Source organism: Crocodylus siamensis, chromosome 5, assembly GCF_052110815.1.
Source record: "Crocodylus siamensis isolate JL-2025a chromosome 5, ASM5211081v1, whole genome shotgun sequence".
In the NCBI taxonomy this organism is placed as follows: domain Eukaryota; kingdom Metazoa; phylum Chordata; order Crocodylia; family Crocodylidae; genus Crocodylus; species Crocodylus siamensis.
This window is the reverse complement of record NC_143399.1, coordinates 48,464,379-48,483,204: the sequence shown is the minus strand read 5'-3', so window position 1 is coordinate 48,483,204 and position 18,826 is coordinate 48,464,379. Positions and strand designations below refer to the sequence as shown.

The window sequence follows — 18,826 nt, the reverse complement described above, 5'->3', positions numbered from 1 at the left end:
ATACAGTTACCACAGGGTGAGGCTGACTTTTCTCAGCCACTCACTAGGCTCCATACAGAGCTCTTGTGAGCTGGTGCAGACAAAAACATCTTCTTACAAAACCAAACATGCAGCTTTTACTGAGGTTGGACAATTTCACATTTTAATTTCCAGTTTAACATTTGTTCTCCCATTATTATTTCTTTTTTTTTTTTTTTGGCTGCATTTCTGCCTCCTGCCTGAGCTCTGAAGCTACCTGTAAGGGGAGCAAATACTTGCAGTCTCGTCCAAAGCAAGCAGAACACTACCAAGAAATGCACAAAGATGTCTACTCCAGAGAGTTTCAGTCCTACAAAGTATGGACAGTTTAGATAAGCATGGCCATGTTGAGTGCTCATTATGACTTCCCTTCAAAGAGCCAAATCCTCAGACAGTGTGAACAGGGCAGTTACACAGACATCAGGGCAATCCTTTATTCAAACCAAATGAGCTGAGATGAAGCTCTTTGTTTCCTTTCCCTTGGTTGCACTCCCATGTAGGGACAAAGCAAAACCTGGCACCGAATTCCAACGACAGAATCTGGCTTATCTGACTAAATATTCCCTGTTTATGCTTCCTTTTCCATACTACATGTTGGATCACAGTTGGCCACGTTTTAAGTCTTTTTCTCTTGTTAACTTTCTGTGTTACATTCTAACATGATTCCTAATGATCTTTGAATCCTTCCTTAATCCAAAGTGTAGGAAACAGAGAACAAAGTGCTCCAACACTTAAAGTCATAAATGACTCCCATCTGTGATATACTAGCCATACTGAGGTGCACTGTGGGAGCTTCATTAAGGTGCATGGACGTTTGCATGTTTCGATGGATGGCCATGCCCACGCTCATCTACAGGCAGGATCATTTCTTTGCTCTTTAGCACCACCTATTGAAAATGTTTGAATACACAGAAAATGGAAGCGTGCATCTCATTAGCAATGTGACTTGTACTGCCCTTAAAAAAACAGGTGCATCTTTAAGGATCCATGGTCCTGTAAGTAGAGGGCAGTACCCGTGGTAGTGAAATAGGTATGTGAGTGTAAACAGCTATTTGTGTTTGCACAGAAGGGCGCATACATTTTAATATGTGCTTGTGAACATGAATCTGTCTTCTCAACCCAATCTGTTAGCAATCAAGCAAACTCTATAAAAGAGAAAGAAAATGGGCGTATTTATTACTAGTCCATAAATAATTTTATGGGCAGAAAATAATAGCACTCCTAAAGAGAGCCTGCGGAGCCAGTAATGAAAGTCTTTAATATAAACAACCATGGAGGAAGGGAACTGACCACAAATTCCAATAAAATGGAACATGTTTTAACCCCTGGTGAGAAGCAGAACGTGAGCTTTCACCAAGGTGGAGCAAAGATAGGCTTCTCCGCCTCCGTGTTAGAAGTGGAAGAAATGAAGTGTATTTGCACTGTTGTAAACACAGAAGGAGTGATATAAGCATGCAGACAGGTAAGAATGACGACTAGGTAAATAAAGATCTTGGTAAACACAGAGAAAGTCAGGAATACAGGAGGAGCCAGAAAGGCTAATGCTTGATGCTTCGTTAAGTCTTCTGAATGCCTTAACAAAATAGACAATCTACAACTACCCAGGGCAACATGCCCCTAATAAACTGTGCAAAGAGAACAAGACAAATAGCATCTTTAAGATAATACGAGGTAACAGCCACATAAAACTGAACTGTGATTGCGGTCAAAAAAATCAACACTATAAAAAAATTATCTCCCTAATCAGTGTATCAGCCCTCTGTGTCTTCTCTACTCAAATCCTTCTGATGCAACTAACATCTAGTTGGCAGAATAGGGCCCAGAGCAGCTGGTTGGATGCTGGCATACCTCACACATTCATTCATAGTATCCAGAGCTCTTCCAAATGACAGAATTTCTGGTTATGGAAAAATAGGCAAGAAACCCCCAGCGTGGCTATCACAATGCAGCCTATACGGCCAGCACCAAGGAAAAATAAATGTGTTAAATTGTGAGCTAAACATATTGTATTTGGAACAGAGGGAGATCATAAATATGGATTCATGTCCTCAGCTGAATTCACTGGGCACAAGACAACAACTTGGAGTCATTCACTCTCTTGGGTTCAAGCTGCATGACATGGTGGAGTCACTTTACTGATTAATTGCTTTTTTTAATGAAAAGAGAAAAGATTCAGCTCTTTCCCCTGAAGTACATCATAGATAAACTTTGATATGGACAGAGGGACAGCTATCTCAGAAACTCAGGCCCAGATCCAAAGAAGGGTCTGACTCACCTCTTCTGTAACTCATCTCTGAATAACTAGGAATCTCAGGCCAACCAGTTCAACTCCCAAAAGCAGTCAGCCTTCCCCGAGTATGCAGGGTTTGAGGGTTATAGCATGCATTGTGCTGCCATTTACACCAGAACAAGAGAAAACTGAGTGTGAAACACTGCTACATTTGTTTGCACCCAGTGGGGCAAGCCAGTGGTGAATCAGGCTCCCCAAGACTAATTACTATTACTAATCTTGAATAATCTACCTTAGTATTGGTCCAGCACACACACAAAAAAAATCATAGTTTCACCCTTTCTGGACACAGTTAATTGCACTTAGCAGAAAATGGCCAGGAATGGGTTTTTTCATCTCCCAATCACTGTTGAAGGCTTCTCTTTCAGATATGGTTCTCCATGTAGAGATCCACATCCTGATAACCTTCAGAACAGGTGGGTGCAACAGGCTCAAATAATGTGGATGAAGCAAGGTATACAAGTAGTACAGGCACAGGGCTCCTACAACTGACCTGTAGAACCCACAGATGCATCTGACGCGTGTATGATGCTGTTGAGTCTTGTCACGGATAATTCATGATTACTCCAAGGCAGGGATATTGGCCTTCATTGATGAAAACAAAGGGCAAATATAGGGAAGCCCGCTCGAGCCCTGACAACATAGCCTCACTTACTTTGAGCCAAACTCTCTCATCATCAAAGAGCATTTTCTCTCCATTTTCATTCTGCATATCCTCTTGGTTAGGGGTGCAGGGGAACCAAGCAGCAAGGGAGTGACTCTCCAGCAGATCTTGAAGGTGAGATTTGCATACCTGGAAAGGACAGATTTTCAACTTCATAATAAAAGATTTTCTGCCCCAGCTCCAGGCTATGCTGTCACCAGGGCCAGGCCCGGGATCTTGCACTGGTGACAGCATGTGCAAGATCCTAGGCTGCCCTACTCCATGGAAACTGTATTCAGCAACTGGATGCAGGAGCTGCTAGGAAATGGAGTCCAGCCACCAGCTGGCATAATCCCATTAATTTCGTGGAAAGGTTTGCAACTCATACCAGCTGAGGATCTGACCCAGTAATAGCTTCACAGAACCAGCTTCCAAATAATCAATATCCAGGGCCAGGTGTTCAGCTTGGTCCTATTCACTACACTGATTTACACCAGACTCAGTGTAAAATTTTGACTCCTCTGACTTAAGGAATATTGGGTTTCAAGAAGCCTGTTCATTGTATGAGGACAGTTCAGAGCAACAGGAAAACAAGGGACTGCAATTCAGCAATTGTCTCCAAGCTAACTCCCCACTTCCTTATCCCTTTTATAAGAAATATTTCTGTGATTCTCTATATTTATCTGAAATCCATATTTGGATATTGATGACTATGATGACTGCTCCAACAAAGTGCCAGGCATTTTACAGGTCATAGATTTTCATAGATTTCATAGACTTTAGGGCTGGAAGGGACCCCAGAAGATCATTGAGTCCAGCCCCCTGCCCAAAGGGCAGGAAGTCAGCTGGGGTCATAGGATCCCAGCAAGATAAGCATCCAATTTGCTCTTGATAGGTCAATATAAGAAGCAGTAATAGCACTTAACACAGGGCATCAATAGCATTATCTCCATTTCACACAGGAAAAATGAGGCATACAGCAGGGAAACAAGTTGTCCAGGATCACTCAACAGGCAAGAAGCATAGCCTGGAAGAGAGTTGCAGCCCAGTGCTCTATCTGCCAGGCCACGCTACTGTTCAGGAAAACACTGGCACATGCGGAGAAGGACCAAAGGATACTTTACAAATTAAGAAGACAATATATCATTTAAGAAGATGAGATGCAGAGGAACACAGAGCCACAGGAACTTCCAGACCAGACAAGCGCTCTATCTAGATTGGCATCCCGTCTCAGAGCAGCCAGTGTTGGAAGCTTCAGGGGAAGTTGTAAATTACTCATTATGTGAAGTACGTGTTAACATGCAAATGGGAAAAGGTTTTGCTAGCTATGTTAGGCCCTTTGCCACAGGCAGCCCAAGGTCTATAGACCGCTGAAAAGAGGGCTGAAGTGGAACGTAAGTAGTGCATGGATCTTGTGCTGGCTCTGCAGAGGGATGAATTTCCCTCCCAAGTCACTACAGTTTTTTGAATCCTTTGTAAAGCTGTTGGCCTCAATAAAATCTGGTGGCAGAGGATTCCAGGGCTAACTGTATGGCTCCTGGTCAAAAAGCCCTTTTCCTGGAGTCACATTTTGATCATGTCACCTTTTACGGAGGCCCAAAGCAGTGCAAAGGAGACCAAAGTTCAGCCCATGTCATAACAGGGCCAGCACTGCTGTTTGGTTTTTCTTTCCCAGGTTCCACTGACAATTATTAATCACCAGATTACTGATAATCTCTTTGCTGCGAGGGTGAGGGGTCATGGGACTTTTGGAAGAAATGCTCTACAAGCAAGTCCAGGAAGGTTAGAGTAAGATCATGTCAGGTTTGGGAATTCTCCCCATGATAGGACCGATATAAGGAAATACCTTGCTCTTACCTTCACAATAGGCTCTCCGGTCACTATGGAAACAGGGCATGACTTCTCATCTTGGTGGGAGGCAAAGGCCTGTGTTGCCCACTGATCCACGTATCCTTTGGGAGTGTAAAGGCCACAGTCCAGGATACTGCTTCTTCTCTCAAAAGGCTCACACACTCCATCACCATCATGGACATAACACAGGCTCGGCTCTCCTGCAGAGGGGCCAAAGGCAACAAAATTTATACAGATGCAACCCAACATCTATCTATGATACTTCTGCTGGGGCAGGGGGTCCTAGCAAGGACAATAGCTCACTGCAAGGATGATATAACATGGGGCAGGGAAGAAAGGTCAACACCTTCTTGCTTGCTGGGAACAACAAAGACAGAAGGTTGCACAGAACCTGGGTCTCATTGTGTAAAGCAGGGATGTCAAACATACTGCCCGTGCCTACGGGGCTCCTGGTGGGCCCAAGAATTTTGGGGCAGGGTGAGTGTAAGGGGTAGGGCTTATCACACAATTTGGGATGATGGGCCCTGCTAGAGATGCCTTTCTGAGGTTGGAGGGTGAATGATGGTTCTGCCATCACTGCTGCTTGCCCAGCTGCTGCTGGCCAGGTCCGGATCTGACCTGCAAGGAGCCCTGATCTGCAAGGATCTGACCTGCAAGGATCCAGCCCAGAGAGGGTAAGTTTAACACTCCTCATCTAAAGAGATGGGTGTGAGTAAGAACAGCATGGATATGCTCAGCATGTCTGGACTGGGCTATGATTAGCAAGCAGCATCTGGGCTTGTTGATGGATGGAATCTACACTACAGGGACAAGATGGGATCCGTAAACTGCCCCAGGAGCACAGCTTGAAGACAGATATTCTGCAGTAATGGGCCAAGTGACTAGGTGTTCAGAGGAGTGTCACTGCAGGGTCTGGACAGAAGGGGTAAGGTGAAAGGTCTGCCCCAGCTGACACGGCCCTCCAGGTTAAAGTGCTCCAGTTTCTGCAGCCAATGTTGAACACATGATAGTCTTACTTCTGGGCAGGGCAAATTGTATCTGGAGTTAGAGCAGCAAGCAGGCTAAGCTGGCCTTGGTTACCAAGTGGGCCTGGCTAACAGTAGCCTAACTACGCCCAGATGGCCCCAGTTGCCTGCATGGGTGAGATTAGCTGCTTGAAGCAGCAGGTCCTCTAGTGCCCAGCAGGTTATTCGAGAATAGATGCCACTGCCTACCCTTGGGCTTCTGACTCTGTGTCCCTACTGTCCTGGGTCCTGCATGTTGGGTCCTAGTTTCCCAGTCCCTGAGTCCCACTTGTTGGCTTCCTGGCTTCATCCTTGTTCCTGGTTCTTCCCCATTAGTTTCTGGCTCCTGCAGGCTGCCTCCTTGTTCCAGACCTCTGCCCAGATGCCTTTGCTTCCAGACTGCCTTGCCAGCTCCTTGACCCGTGTTCCAGCCTAGACCCCTGACTTCTGACAGTTGCCTCCAGGCTTTAGTTTGGTGATCTCCCACATCCTGGTCCTCACAGCCGTAGTTGCATACTCCAAACTTCCTAGCCAGTGTCTCCAGTCTGGATCCTTGTTCCCGACTCAAGACTCTGTGGTAGTGTCCTGCCCAACCACATCCTGGTGGCTTACAGACCTTGGCCTCTTGACCCCTGGGTTGTGAACCTCTAGGGTTAAGCCCCAATCACCTACATCCCAGTTGTGCTCCTGACAGAGTGATCTTCCTGAACTCACCAACACAGTTGAAGCCCTTTTCCTTTTTGCATGTCCTAGAGCAGCCATCTCCATCCAACAGATCCCCATCATCACATTCCTCATCCATGCTCCTAGGAGAATGTCAGCAAGAATCATTAAGACCACCCTTGCCTACTACTTTCAGGCTGGAATCTGATAATGATTCAATGGTTAAAAGCTACTACTGAGTCAAATTTCATGGATGGGGCCATGGGATGACAGTGTATGGAGAAAGCAGAGTCTGACTTTTGTCAGGGGGTAAAGGGCTGGAAAACCCCATTGGCAGAGGGGTTTCCCATTTCCCACCATTCCCATTCCCATTTTCCCCTGAGGTTTCAGGATGGGATTTTGTGTGAAAGGGCAGCTACCAAGGCCCAGGAGTAGGTCCAAAGGGGTTGCCATGGTACAGTTGCATGTCCTCCCTTGATCCCTTTGAGGATAGTTGGGGATGGTTCTGCTTTAAACAGGAGGCTGGACTAGATGACCTCCTGAAGTCCCTTCCAACCCTAATTTTCTATGATTCCTGCTCCACTCAAACTTAAAATCAACTGCTTGGGAGAGGCAGTGGTATTCAGGCAGCAGTGAGAGAGTCAGTTGGCTTCATGGCTCATTATGATCTATTCAAACTATCTGTTCTTCCGTAATTTTACTATCTGTTAGGCATTCCTGGTAATGTCTCTCTTCTATTTCACAACCCTGCAGACCATTTTTAGATCTAGCTAAAAACCTTAACTCAGCAATGGTAATATTAATTCAGGTGTGAAAATGACTGACAATGAAGTATTGATGCATTGTCAAGAGACTCAAGAAGGCTAAATAACAGAGTACATATAACTATCAGGAATACAGTACTAATAATCTTTTGACTATTTTTTGCCTAGGTTGTTGTGTTTTCTAAACTTGATATATATACGCCGTGTCTATGCAAGATGATGACTGCACAGTTGTTACTATGCAGTCATTTAATATTTGTACAGACAGGTATTAAATGACTGTGCAGTAACCAGGTTTACTGTGCAGTCACACCAAGGAACAGCAGTTTTGTGAAGCTGACTGCGCAGTATCTTATGACCATTGAGCAACAGTGTCACATCATGCTTCCTGCCGTGCAATGCTACTGCGTGGTACTCATGGGATACTGCACAGCCAGCATCTCATGTAGATGTGCCAATAATCTAGCAAGTTAGTGCACATTCCAATAAAGTTATATTTGTTTCTGCTTTGATTTAAAGCAGCACTAGGCAGCTAGCATATTAGTAAAGCTTCTAGTTTCTTATTAACTGGAGAAAAATATGTTGCATTATACATGATGAAGTGCCACACCACCTGTACCTCCCTTTTCAAAATCCTAGATCCATCCGTGCTGAAGACACATCTGGAAAGAGTTGCTGGAGAACTGTGAATGCAGTGAGGAGAAGATGAAAGGTGGAGTTGGCAGGAAATCTCTCTGGTGTAACAACCTGCAGGTTCCTGCAGGTTGGAACACAAGTTGTAGTGGGGATGATTTGGAGGGCAACACCAGAAAGCTCCATGCCCTTGGAAAATTTTGCAATAGCTCCAAGCACACATTGCACCTCATGGCTGCAAACAGCAGCTTGGATAAAGATCCAATTTTTTGCGGTCCAAAAGAATTGCCTTTATTGCTGCGCAGAGCTCTGTGCATGAAACATCTGGGAAGCAGCAGGTTTTCTGGTAGCAAGTGGAGAAGGGGAGGTGAGAGAAGAGAGGGTTGAGATAAGCAAGCAAGGGCACAACTCCAAAAAACTCTGTCCTGTACTTTACAAGAACAAGAAAACAGTTTCCAAGAGCAGAGCCTGCCACTACACTGCAAAAGCTGGTCTGATGGCAAAACTAAGGGAAACGTTATACCAGGAAGAATGTGCATGTTATTACATGGATCCACAAAGACATCACTTCAAAAGCAGCCTTCAAACACAAGTGTAACTTTGTTCACATTATCATCAAAAAGACCTAGCAAGTTTCTTGAACCACTTTCTATTGTTATATTACGGCAGCGGGCAATTATTTTGGGCAGAGGGCCACTTACTGAGTTTTGGCAAGCCATTGAAGGCCACATCATAGGCAGCCAGGGGCAGATAAATATTAATTTTCTAAATTTTTTAGGGGCGCTGCGGGCCAGATAGAATGGCCTGGTGGGTCACATCCAGCCCCCGGGCTGCATTTTGCCCACCTGTGTTATATCACTGTGAAGGCTTAAAGGGAAAGATTTGTTAAAAGTGGGTTCCCCAAACTGCATTCCTAACTACACCTGAGATCAGTAACATTATACTATGTTACATTCTCAGCTGCTTATTCCCATTTACTCTGCCTGTTCCATCTTTCCAACATCAGTCAACTTGGATATCAGGGCTAATGTGGTTATTATCTCACTGGAGTCCATGACCAGATTACACCAGCTGAAAGTATAGACCCCTGTTTCTAATCAGTTTCCCCCTTGGGGTTCCTGTACCAGCACAATCCTTTTCCTTTTGCTTTCACAAAGCTGTGAGGGAAGACTGGATTTTAAAAAGCTGCGAGAGAAACACTGACAATTTCTCATATTTTTCAGTGAAAAGCTCATGCAGAGTTTTTCACTGAAAAAATGGTTCTGATAAAACTGTAAGTTGGAAGTCAGAAAAAGTCAAATGGGAAATATGGCATAATATTTTACCATGGAGGATAATTAAGCATTGGAATAGGTTGCCATGGGATGTGGTAAGTTTCCCATCACTTGAAGAGTCTTTAAATCAAGACTATGTTGCTAAAAGATATGCTCCAGGTGAACCATTAGTTTCCAGGTTTGATGCAGTAGTTGCTGGGTGAAATTCTATGGTCCATGCTTTGCAGGAAATCAGACTCAATGGCCACAATGATCCCATCTGGAGTTAATAACTGTGAAACTTTATTGTAATTAGATGGGTCATAACCAAAACTCTGGATCCAAGCACCTGCCAACTTTGGGAGAAGTTCAGATCAAAATCCATGTCCCAACTCCACACCTCTCAAGGCCCACCACTAAGTCCTGGAGATAATGAAGCTTTGCAACAGGCCTATGTGTTGCTTAAGGGACTACAGGCCAATGCCCACTAAGAAATGCTGCAAGTCTCCGTTAGAAGGGACGCCACTGGGCAAGAAACAACCAATTCCTTGGGACAAATCAAAATACAACCCAGACAGGAGTGAGGTCATAGGTTTAATGAGTGCACCAAGGGGGTGGGGCACACAGCAGACCACACTGGACTGTGCCCACTGGTTCATGAATGAACCTAAGGAGCCAGTGGACACTACCCAGTGAAACTCTGCCTGGAGACAGGATTGGGGCAGGGACAGAAAAGCCCCACAGTCCCTGGGGGCCCTCCCAGCTAGAACCTCCTTCCTGGTGAGATGGATGGCTAGCCTAGCTTGGCTAGGGCCAGGAGGAGGTTGACCAGAAGGTCCTAGAACTGTGTGGGGCCACAGATGGGGCGTGCACAAATAACCAGGTGAGAAGAACAGTGCAGCCAGAACCTCAACAAGAGGGCCTGAAGGAGGTAGTGAAGGGGCTGTAGCCTGGTGCACTCAAGGTAGGTGTGAGCCAGGGTCTCCCTCTGCTCACAGAAGAGACAGGTGTTGGGGGTGTCTGTGAAGCACACCAGATACATGCCCATGGCAACAGGTTTGCGAAGGAGCCTCCAGCTGAGATTCCCTGGTGGATAATGGCATCGAGATGGAATACAAACTTGTCCACCAGGGACCCTAGTCATTGCCGAGCATGTCCTACCACTTGACTTGATCCAGGTGAGATGTGAGGATGGGATAGTGGAAAGTGCTGACTACAACCATGTAGAGCTGGCCATGATGGGTGGCTCAGAAATGGACCAACTTGTTATCCCTCATCCTGCTTAAACGTTTTGGGTTTCATCATCAGTTTAGCTGGGTTGGCTGGGAGCCACCAAGTCTAGAGGCATTTCCATGGTATAAATCTAGTGTATCTGAGTGGCAGATTAGGCTGGTTTGGTTTAGTTTTAGGATGCAACCTCCTTAACAGGACTTCTTTAAAAATAACTTTCTATCTTGTGTGGAATGCTATACTTACATGGTCACTTTTCCATCTCCACAATAAGGAGCACCATGAATGTGGATTAATGGTGGTGAGGGTTCTCCCACGGCTGTCCCAGCCACCCCCTGGATCTGGTAGCGGTACAGTTCTCCTGGTATGACTTCCCTGCAGAAACACAGAGGAATCCAACAAACTGTGAAAGACAGCAATAGCTTTAAGCAAGACCAGTCTATTTGTAGTTATTTACAACAGATTCATGAGAGACACTGGGTTTGGCTTTAGACCCTGGGACTCACATGCTCTGTACAAAGGCAGAATGGAAAGATAACAGCCCTGTGGAAGCTGCACAACCAGGTGGGAAACCAGGCGACATGTATACATTAGAGATCCTCTTCCACTGTAGCTGTGCCAGCACAGCTGTATGAACAGAGTCCCTTACTAGAATCACAGCACTTGTCAGTTGTAGAGGTTTTGCTACTGGCATTGTTATGCCACTTCCTCAAATGAGAGAAGCTAACGTGGCAGAAGCCCTCTTTTATGGGTATAGCTGCATCTCTACCTGAACTTTTGCCAGCTTAAGAGGTCAATGAGGCTGTGAGAGCTTTTCACAGTCCTCATTGATCTAGCGTACACCTGGCCAAAGGTGAAGTTCTGGACTCATTTGCTCCCTTCCCAGAGCTGCTGATGAAGAGAAGATGTTAGCTTGTTTCCTCACAGCAGATGATTTGGGAGCTCTGTAAAAAGGTTTCATATAGGATTTTCAATAGTGCTTAGTACTGGCCTAATTATGCACCCAGTAATGTCAGTAATGAAACTCCCCGTGAGCTCACAATGGGAGCAGTGTTCAATGAATGCTGCAGTCTTTTTAAAACCCACACTGAATATCCTTCCACCCACTCTCAACACCCTTCTGCCACTCTATCTGCGTGTAGCAGAGGGCACTAGGAATGTGACTAAGAATATCCTGCAAAACTAACGGATACAGTTTTTTAAACCACCAAAGAACCACTGACTTTCAAAGGGAATTAGATTTCTAAGTGCCTAAGTGACTTTTGATACAGGTACTTTGGCTCTTGAATTGCTCAGGTGCTTTAGGAGTATTTACCCAATGGCTAGATAGCCAAGGAAGCAGAAGACTGAGAAAAGGAAACAGGTAAAAGGTAAAGTGGTATGGGTGGGAGTGAAGAAAGAGCCTCAGGAATGGAACAGCTGGTCCTTAGTGCCTTACTGAAGTTTGCCTTGCCAGCCACCATTGTTGTTGTAGTCACTTAACTGCAGATTCAGATCTGGATTCAATTCAAATCTGGATCTGGGTTCTGAATTCCTTCAAAAGTTTAGGGTACTGGGAATGAGACTTTTGATTTGGCCCATTATGATGACAGCTTGGCAAATCCCAATCTAGATTCTAATTTCTGACATACCCAAAGTCTAGCACTATTTAGGTCTGAGATGGGTTGTGGCCCATCTTTAGTATTATAAAAGTTTCAGTAAAACATTCAGTGTGACAGTTGTCTAGCTGAACCAAGAGTTTTTGGGTTTGCTGCAGGAGTCATTATCTGATTTGTACGGTGCAGAAAGTCAGATAATGAGGTCTAAAGGCTCTTTTTGTACTGGGATACAAGCTTTAGGAATATCTGACAGTGCAGTCTGTGTACAAACACACAAACAAAAATACAGATATGCCTACCCCCCAGTCTAAACTGCCATAAGCAGAAATTGTAAGGGGAAGGTCTCAGGTAATACAGAAATGCCTGTCACTTTTCTCTCAAACCATCTCATGGCATTGCCTCTTGCTCTTTATGACTTGTACATTCATTACACAACTGGGAAATGCCTCAAAGATAAGGGGTTCCTTCCAGTTGGCTCATCTTGATGAGTATTTAGGTACATGAAACTCCTATATGCACTTGGGTGTTTAAGGCAAACTCTGGTGACGGATACAGAGTCCACTTGTGAGATCAAACATTTCAATCCTAAAATGACCAATGAATCTAAAAGGACAACAATCAGAACTAGAACCCCCATAAACAACATAGCCTCTGATGAATCAACCTTGCTACTCACGTGTCAGTGAACTTTCGGTGCATCTGTATCCCTGCAATGGGGGACCCATTAGCAAATGGTGGGTCCCGGAGGACTCGGTACCGAATAGGCTTGCAGTTGGAGCAAAGAGGGCTTTGAGGCACGGAGGTTAAGAGAGCAGCATCTATCTCCATTCTTTCATCAAAGGTATAGACCTTTACCCCAGATACCTTCTTGTTGATGTTGAGCTTAATGGTAAGAGGGATGTCACAGAAGGTGTCCAGGGGTCCCAAGGGCACAGATTCCCCATGCTCCGTCAAGATTTCAATGTTGGAGAGAGCCTTGGGTGAGTCTGTGGAGAGGTATGTGGTCCAGAGCATAAGTGAATCTGGGTAAACAGGATGCAGGAAATGCAGATCCAGGATACAGCCATAAGGCTGAGGGCAAGGGACAGTCATGTTCATATGATACAGGTGGAGCTCTGGGCTCCAGGCTTGCAAGCTGGGCTCACAGGGCTGATCCACGTCTGGAGGCCCTAGACACAGGAAAAATAAGGATCCCTATAAGGAGCAGGGTATCTTACTTCAGAGATACGATCCTCTATAGGTACATGCATCTTATCACTGGTCACCTGTGCAGATGCATGCATGCACATACACACACATCTTGTGTGCAGATACAAACTACATAACTTACTGCTGTATGTACACACATACACATATATGTGTGCATACACACCACACATAAATAATACCACAGAGGACAAAATGGAGCATGCAAATGTTTGACACACTTGGTTATCTATGCACAAATCCTGAGATCCCAGCAGGCAGGAAGTTACAAAGATCCTCTAAGTGTGAACACATGCACAGATTTATGCACACCTGCTTGTACCAAACATGTTTGTGCAAACATGGTTGCACCAGTATGATAACTCAGGCAAAAACACACATACTATACAGAGCAGTGTACACACAATACCACATTTACACAGATGTGCATTTTGATAGAACCATAGACATATCTGTATATACAGACAGACACATGCTCACTATAATCACAAATACAGGCCAAAGCATACATGCTTAGAAACATATATTGACATATGCTGCCACAAATACATAGTGTACACAGTAATGCAAATAACAGAAGACCTCCACATCTCCAGACATCTCCCCATGCTCAGCTATTGTCTGGATGCTCACAGACACACTTGTGCGTACAGACACAAATGAACGCATGCACTGCCCCAGGAGGACTCTGTGGCTGATCTCAGTGCCACGAGCAGTTCTAACTGTACACCTGGGATAGGGAGAAAAATCAACTTAAGTTCTTTGTGAGCAACCCATGCCCACTTTCAGCATGAGGGTCCATGCTGAGCATCCCTCCCATTCACAGAAGTAAAAGAAGCCAGTTTTCAGGTATATGCCATTCAAGTGCTCACATCTGAGGCAAGCTATAAGTATAGACAGATGAACAGTAATAACACTTTACAGCTACTTTGCTGTAACTGTTTTGCCTGCCATCTCTAAGGCATTCAAAGTAGGAGCTAAACCATTATAACTTTAAACCTGTTTTATACAGCTCCCCAACAATTTATTTGGCTCTCCTCTTTCGGTACTGTAATTTATTTGGCTCCACTATTCCAAGTACATGAGTGGACAGAGACAGCAGTTGCACTGGTTCAACAGTCATGCAATCTATAGCAGCAAGATGCCCCCTGGCTTTTAAAATGGTTTAGTGTTATGTCTGCACAGAATCCATGGGAGATGCATGGGTGTGTGCCTGTTTGGTACCTTTTGCAACCAAGTGAAACTACCCTGTGCACCTCATGTGGAGCTAGACTAGGAAGGGCTGGGGCAAGAGTGTGTGGTCCTGCCTGCATTAGGGTTATCTGATAAACCTAAAGCAGCCAAAAGCACCCACTCTGCCACAACCCTTTCCAGCATGACCCTGCATGCTCCTCCACAAAACAGAGGCGTTGTCCCATGGGATAGTTCCTCTTGGTTGTGGTGGCAGCCTGGTTGAGAAGCTCTGAGGCAGCACAATAAGGGTTCTCAACCAGGGAGGTGCTAAATACAAAAAAGTTATGGAGGGGTGCCCCAACTCCAAAAAGGTTGAGAACCACTGATTTAGGCATCCCAACTGTTCCCATTTACTGGTATCTCCAGTTAACATCCTGGGCAAAGAAAACTGACTTCCAAAACATCTAGAGAAGTTGCAGTCAGAGCTGTAACTTCCTTGTGGTAAGTGAAATAGAAAAGACAAAGCACTTTACCTACTGCCTCCTCTGGGGTCCAGTATCCGGAGGAGTCACAGACCCGAGGGGAAGAGGCCTCATGTACATACTGGCTGAAAGTCCCATCTTCAGCACAGTCTCCACAGAGGGTGCCAGGCTCTCTAAAGAGCAGTGAGAGAAAAATGAAAAAGAAACATCCATTTACAGTCTGGATTCTCCTCCATTCATCCCCATCTTGGATGAGTTGTGGGAACCCCAAAGAAGTCAGCCTCCGGTCAGCCACTTGACCTGCATGTGCTTAAAGTAACCTCTGGAAAAAGCTAGAGAGATAGAGTGGCCTTGCAGCAACCTGGCTTTGACTTCAGTCGTGTCACAAATTCCTTGTAGGACCCTGGACAAGGCACTAAACATTCTTTGCCTCTGTTCCTCATCTGTATAATGGAGATGATAGTACCCCTTGGCTTGGCTTGTTAATTTGGGCTCCATGCTGTTTGAGATAGGACTGGTCTCACTGTGTGTGTGTGCGTATGGGACCCAGCACAAAGGATCTCAATTCTGACTTCTTGGGATCACCATAATAAAAATAAATAATGATATTAACCACCGAGGCAGCATTAATCTCACCAGTAGAGAGAGAGAGAGAGAGAGAGAGAAAATACTCCCTGCCTTAAGGAGTCTGTAAAATATTCCCTTTGATTGGTATGGATGGGTCTGTAGCACTGGCAAAGAACCTAACTGGATTTAAGATGGATCATGGTGAGTTAAATGAAAGGGGTTACATGGCATGATTGCCTGTGATGGGCAGAGTACGAGACTTGGTGGCCCAGCAGGTCCCTTCCTGTCCTATGTTTCTACTTTCATATCTTTTTCAATCATAAGCTTAGTCATTTCCTATCAGAACCATTCTTTTGATTACCCAAGTCCACCTAGTAGCTCAGAGTAGCCCAGGTTAGGTGATATGCACTTTTAGAAGCACTGACAAAGCACTGTGTATATACCATTTGGTGCAGCATATGACTGATTATAGTATTCTGTGATTGTCCAGGAAGTCCTCAGCCATTGATTTTCTTTGAATTGGAAGGGAACAGATTTGTAAAATAGCTTTAGAGGGATGTGCAATTTCATTCATATTTGGAAAGGACTTTCAGTTGGTAGTTGTCAGAGAAATGCAAAGTATTATTCGTATTCTTTTCCAAACATCTTATGGGTGTACACCAATTGCAAATCACAGCTTCCACAAGTAGAGAATATCCACAAGGATTTATTCAAGCAAATATATAAGCATGTGCTTTGGTGCACCCCATTCACTTAAACACTTGAATTTGTGCTTAACTTTAAGTAGGTACCTACGACCCATCAAAGTTGATGGGATTTAAGTAGCACATGCATGAAGTTAAGCAGTTGTGAAAGCAGTTCACTGAATGGGCATGGACTGCTGAATCAGGGCCTTAGCTAGAGTCACTCTCATGCTTGTATGAGCATTTGCCTGGCTATTAATAATCAGAAGACTACATACAGCTATGTCCAAAGTTCATGAGAATCAGTGGGAATCTTTTCACTGACTTCACTGGGCTGTGGATTAGGCCCATAGTTCAATATACAGTGGGAATGTCTATATAAGAAGCTATGGTGACATAGCAACGTGATGCAGTGTCGGCAGTCACAAACCGTAACACCGCAGCTGCATCACTGTAGCAATGCACTCCCTCAGTATAGTGCACTGGTTTGGTGACACAGGAGCAAAAAACACCTGTGTGCTGCTGGCACGGTGCAGTGAGGGCTGTTACTGCGCTCTTATTTAGTGCTTCCTAAATGGCGGCACAGTAACAACAGTGCCATAGGGACACATGCAGATGTGCCCAGTGTTAAATATATAGGAACTCAAAAGCAGATGGATGTTCATTTGATATGGTCCAGATTCATAAACACAGGCACCTACCTAATTTCAGGACCGCAGTCTATACCTAGGCACTGATAAATATGAGTGGCCTAATTGTTCAAGCAGCAACCACAGGGTAAGATGAATGGGATTTGTGGGTGTCCGGCTTTTTGCCAGGCTAGGCATTTGGGGGCATTTATACACGTATGTTTGTCTGCTCCGACATGCCGGAAATCCAGTGCATCGGAGTAGACTTGATTAATAGAGTCAGTGGAGAACACATTTGCATAAATGATGAAATGCATGTCAGAGCTAAGAAAATGGCGGCAGTGCACTTTGAAACTAAAACACCTTCGATGTGTTTTAGTAGTTCAAAAGTGCACTACCACCATTTTCTCAGCACTGACGTGCATTTCACTATTTATGCAAATGTACGCAACGCAACATAGGGCACTTTTAAAAACACCTGGTGTTGTGTGGCATGCATGTGTGCATATAGTATAAGTGCCTAAATTTAGTTACTCATGTCTGAAAACATTATTGACATGCACAGAGTTACCCAGCAAAAGTTCATGACAGAGCTGGTAAAAGAACCCAGATTTTGAGGTTCCCTGTCCTGTGCCTTAACCACAAGACCATATTTCCTCCTTGTAAATCACTAGTTTATACAATACGTGCTAAGTGAAGCTCATTTTTTATTCCATGATTGTGCTCTGAGGTTGCATTTGGCATCATCTCTGCCAGCAGAAATCTCTTTGGCTTTCTCTCCCAGCACCCTGACAATGGAAAGTTTTCTGGAGGGCTCTTGTTCAACCCATAGGCCTACATGGCCATTAGAGTGGTACATACGCAGCTATATGTGCAATTTTGGCGGACACAGTTGGGAAGGGTTTTGCCTCATTCTTCCATTTCTATGAGGCAGCTGCATGAATAGCTCTCTGCTCCCCATTTATTCAAACACAAAAGAACCAGGCAAAATGTGCCAGCTGGCACATGGTTTGAAGGATATGCCAACTCTTCTTCATCACCTTCATTGACTTCTGAAATTCCCCAGTCTGGTGCCTTCTTCTCAGGAACCATGTTCAAATAAACAGTGTCAGGCACTTTGCAGTAGAAATAAGAACACATGGCTATTTACGCATCCAGTTACAGGGGGCGTTCAGTGGTAGAACTACAGAATAGGTCTCCAGCCATCAGAGACTCTTGCTTTCCCTAGTGCATTTCAGTTGACACTGGTTTTCCTGCAGGCAAAGCATGAAACCTCTTACCTTTCATAGAGAATGCCACTGATGGGAGGCAGCCAGTACACTGTGAGGGAGTCTTGATCCTGACCAATGACCATTGGAGGCATGGGGATTGGAGTGGGCTTTCTGCTCTGGCTCCATTGCTGATACACCAGATCCAAATAGCAGTGCATCCGAGCCACCTGGTTTGGGGTGAAGCTGTCAGTGCAGTCATCATCTGGAAGAAAAGAGAAAAGGCTAAGAGAGTGTGGGGAGAAACCTGTTTGTGAAATGTGTTGAGATCCTCAGGTGACAAGTATTATCGTAACCTTTGCTATGAAGTGCAACCCCACTGCAACAGTCTTCTGAAGGACCAGAGGAGGCTGGATGGCTAGGGGGAATCCTAGTGGCTTGCGCTACAAGACTCCTCTCTTGTTATTTCTCAAATCTGCCACAAGATGGCACTATTTCAGCAGCCGCTGGCCTCGCAAATCCCCTAGCAGCCTGGTTGTTTACAAGGGTCCTCCTTAACTCACACTGCATTAGAGCCCAGAGCGTAATAACAGGAGCTTACTACACAGCAAGGAGTTGTTTTGGGGGGACAAAGAAAAAGGAAAGAAAGAAAATCAGTTGTTCAGATCAGACCTTGATGCATGTAAAAGAGGCATCATGTTTGCCACAGTGCATGACCTGCCTTCCAGGCATCCCAAAGGTCCCCTCCTTGGAGTACAGAGTGGGAGCAGAGAGACAAAGCCATAGCTGATGGAGTGGCTGCATTGGGGCTAAGCCCATTCACACCAGCTGAACCTACAGTCCACGGCCTCATCGAGAGCATGACCCTGCCAGGACCCTCCCCTCAGGGGTAGCTGGGGAACACCAGAAGCTATCCTGTCCACTGCACAGC

General features: G+C 45.0%; 1 protein-coding gene across 4 annotated transcripts in view; it reads right to left on the bottom strand.

Moving 5' to 3' along the window:
* PAPPA2 (pappalysin 2) overlaps positions 1 to 18,826 on the bottom strand; it is a 177,471-nt gene that overhangs the window by 82,831 nt on the left and 75,814 nt on the right. For all 4 annotated transcript variants that reach the window (XM_090047138.1, XM_090047140.1, XM_090047141.1 and 1 more), the window contains 7 exons: positions 17,968 to 18,160; positions 14,860 to 14,981; positions 12,624 to 13,116; positions 10,596 to 10,724; positions 6,521 to 6,612; positions 4,809 to 5,002; positions 2,964 to 3,101 (listed from right to left, as the gene is read on the bottom strand). In XM_090047138.1, the coding sequence (XP_089903264.1) occupies positions 2,964 to 3,101; positions 4,809 to 5,002; positions 6,521 to 6,612; positions 10,596 to 10,724; positions 12,624 to 13,116; positions 14,860 to 14,981; positions 17,968 to 18,160 (1,361 nt within the window). The remainder of the gene's footprint in view (positions 1 to 2,963; positions 3,102 to 4,808; positions 5,003 to 6,520; positions 6,613 to 10,595; positions 10,725 to 12,623; positions 13,117 to 14,859; positions 14,982 to 17,967; positions 18,161 to 18,826) is intronic.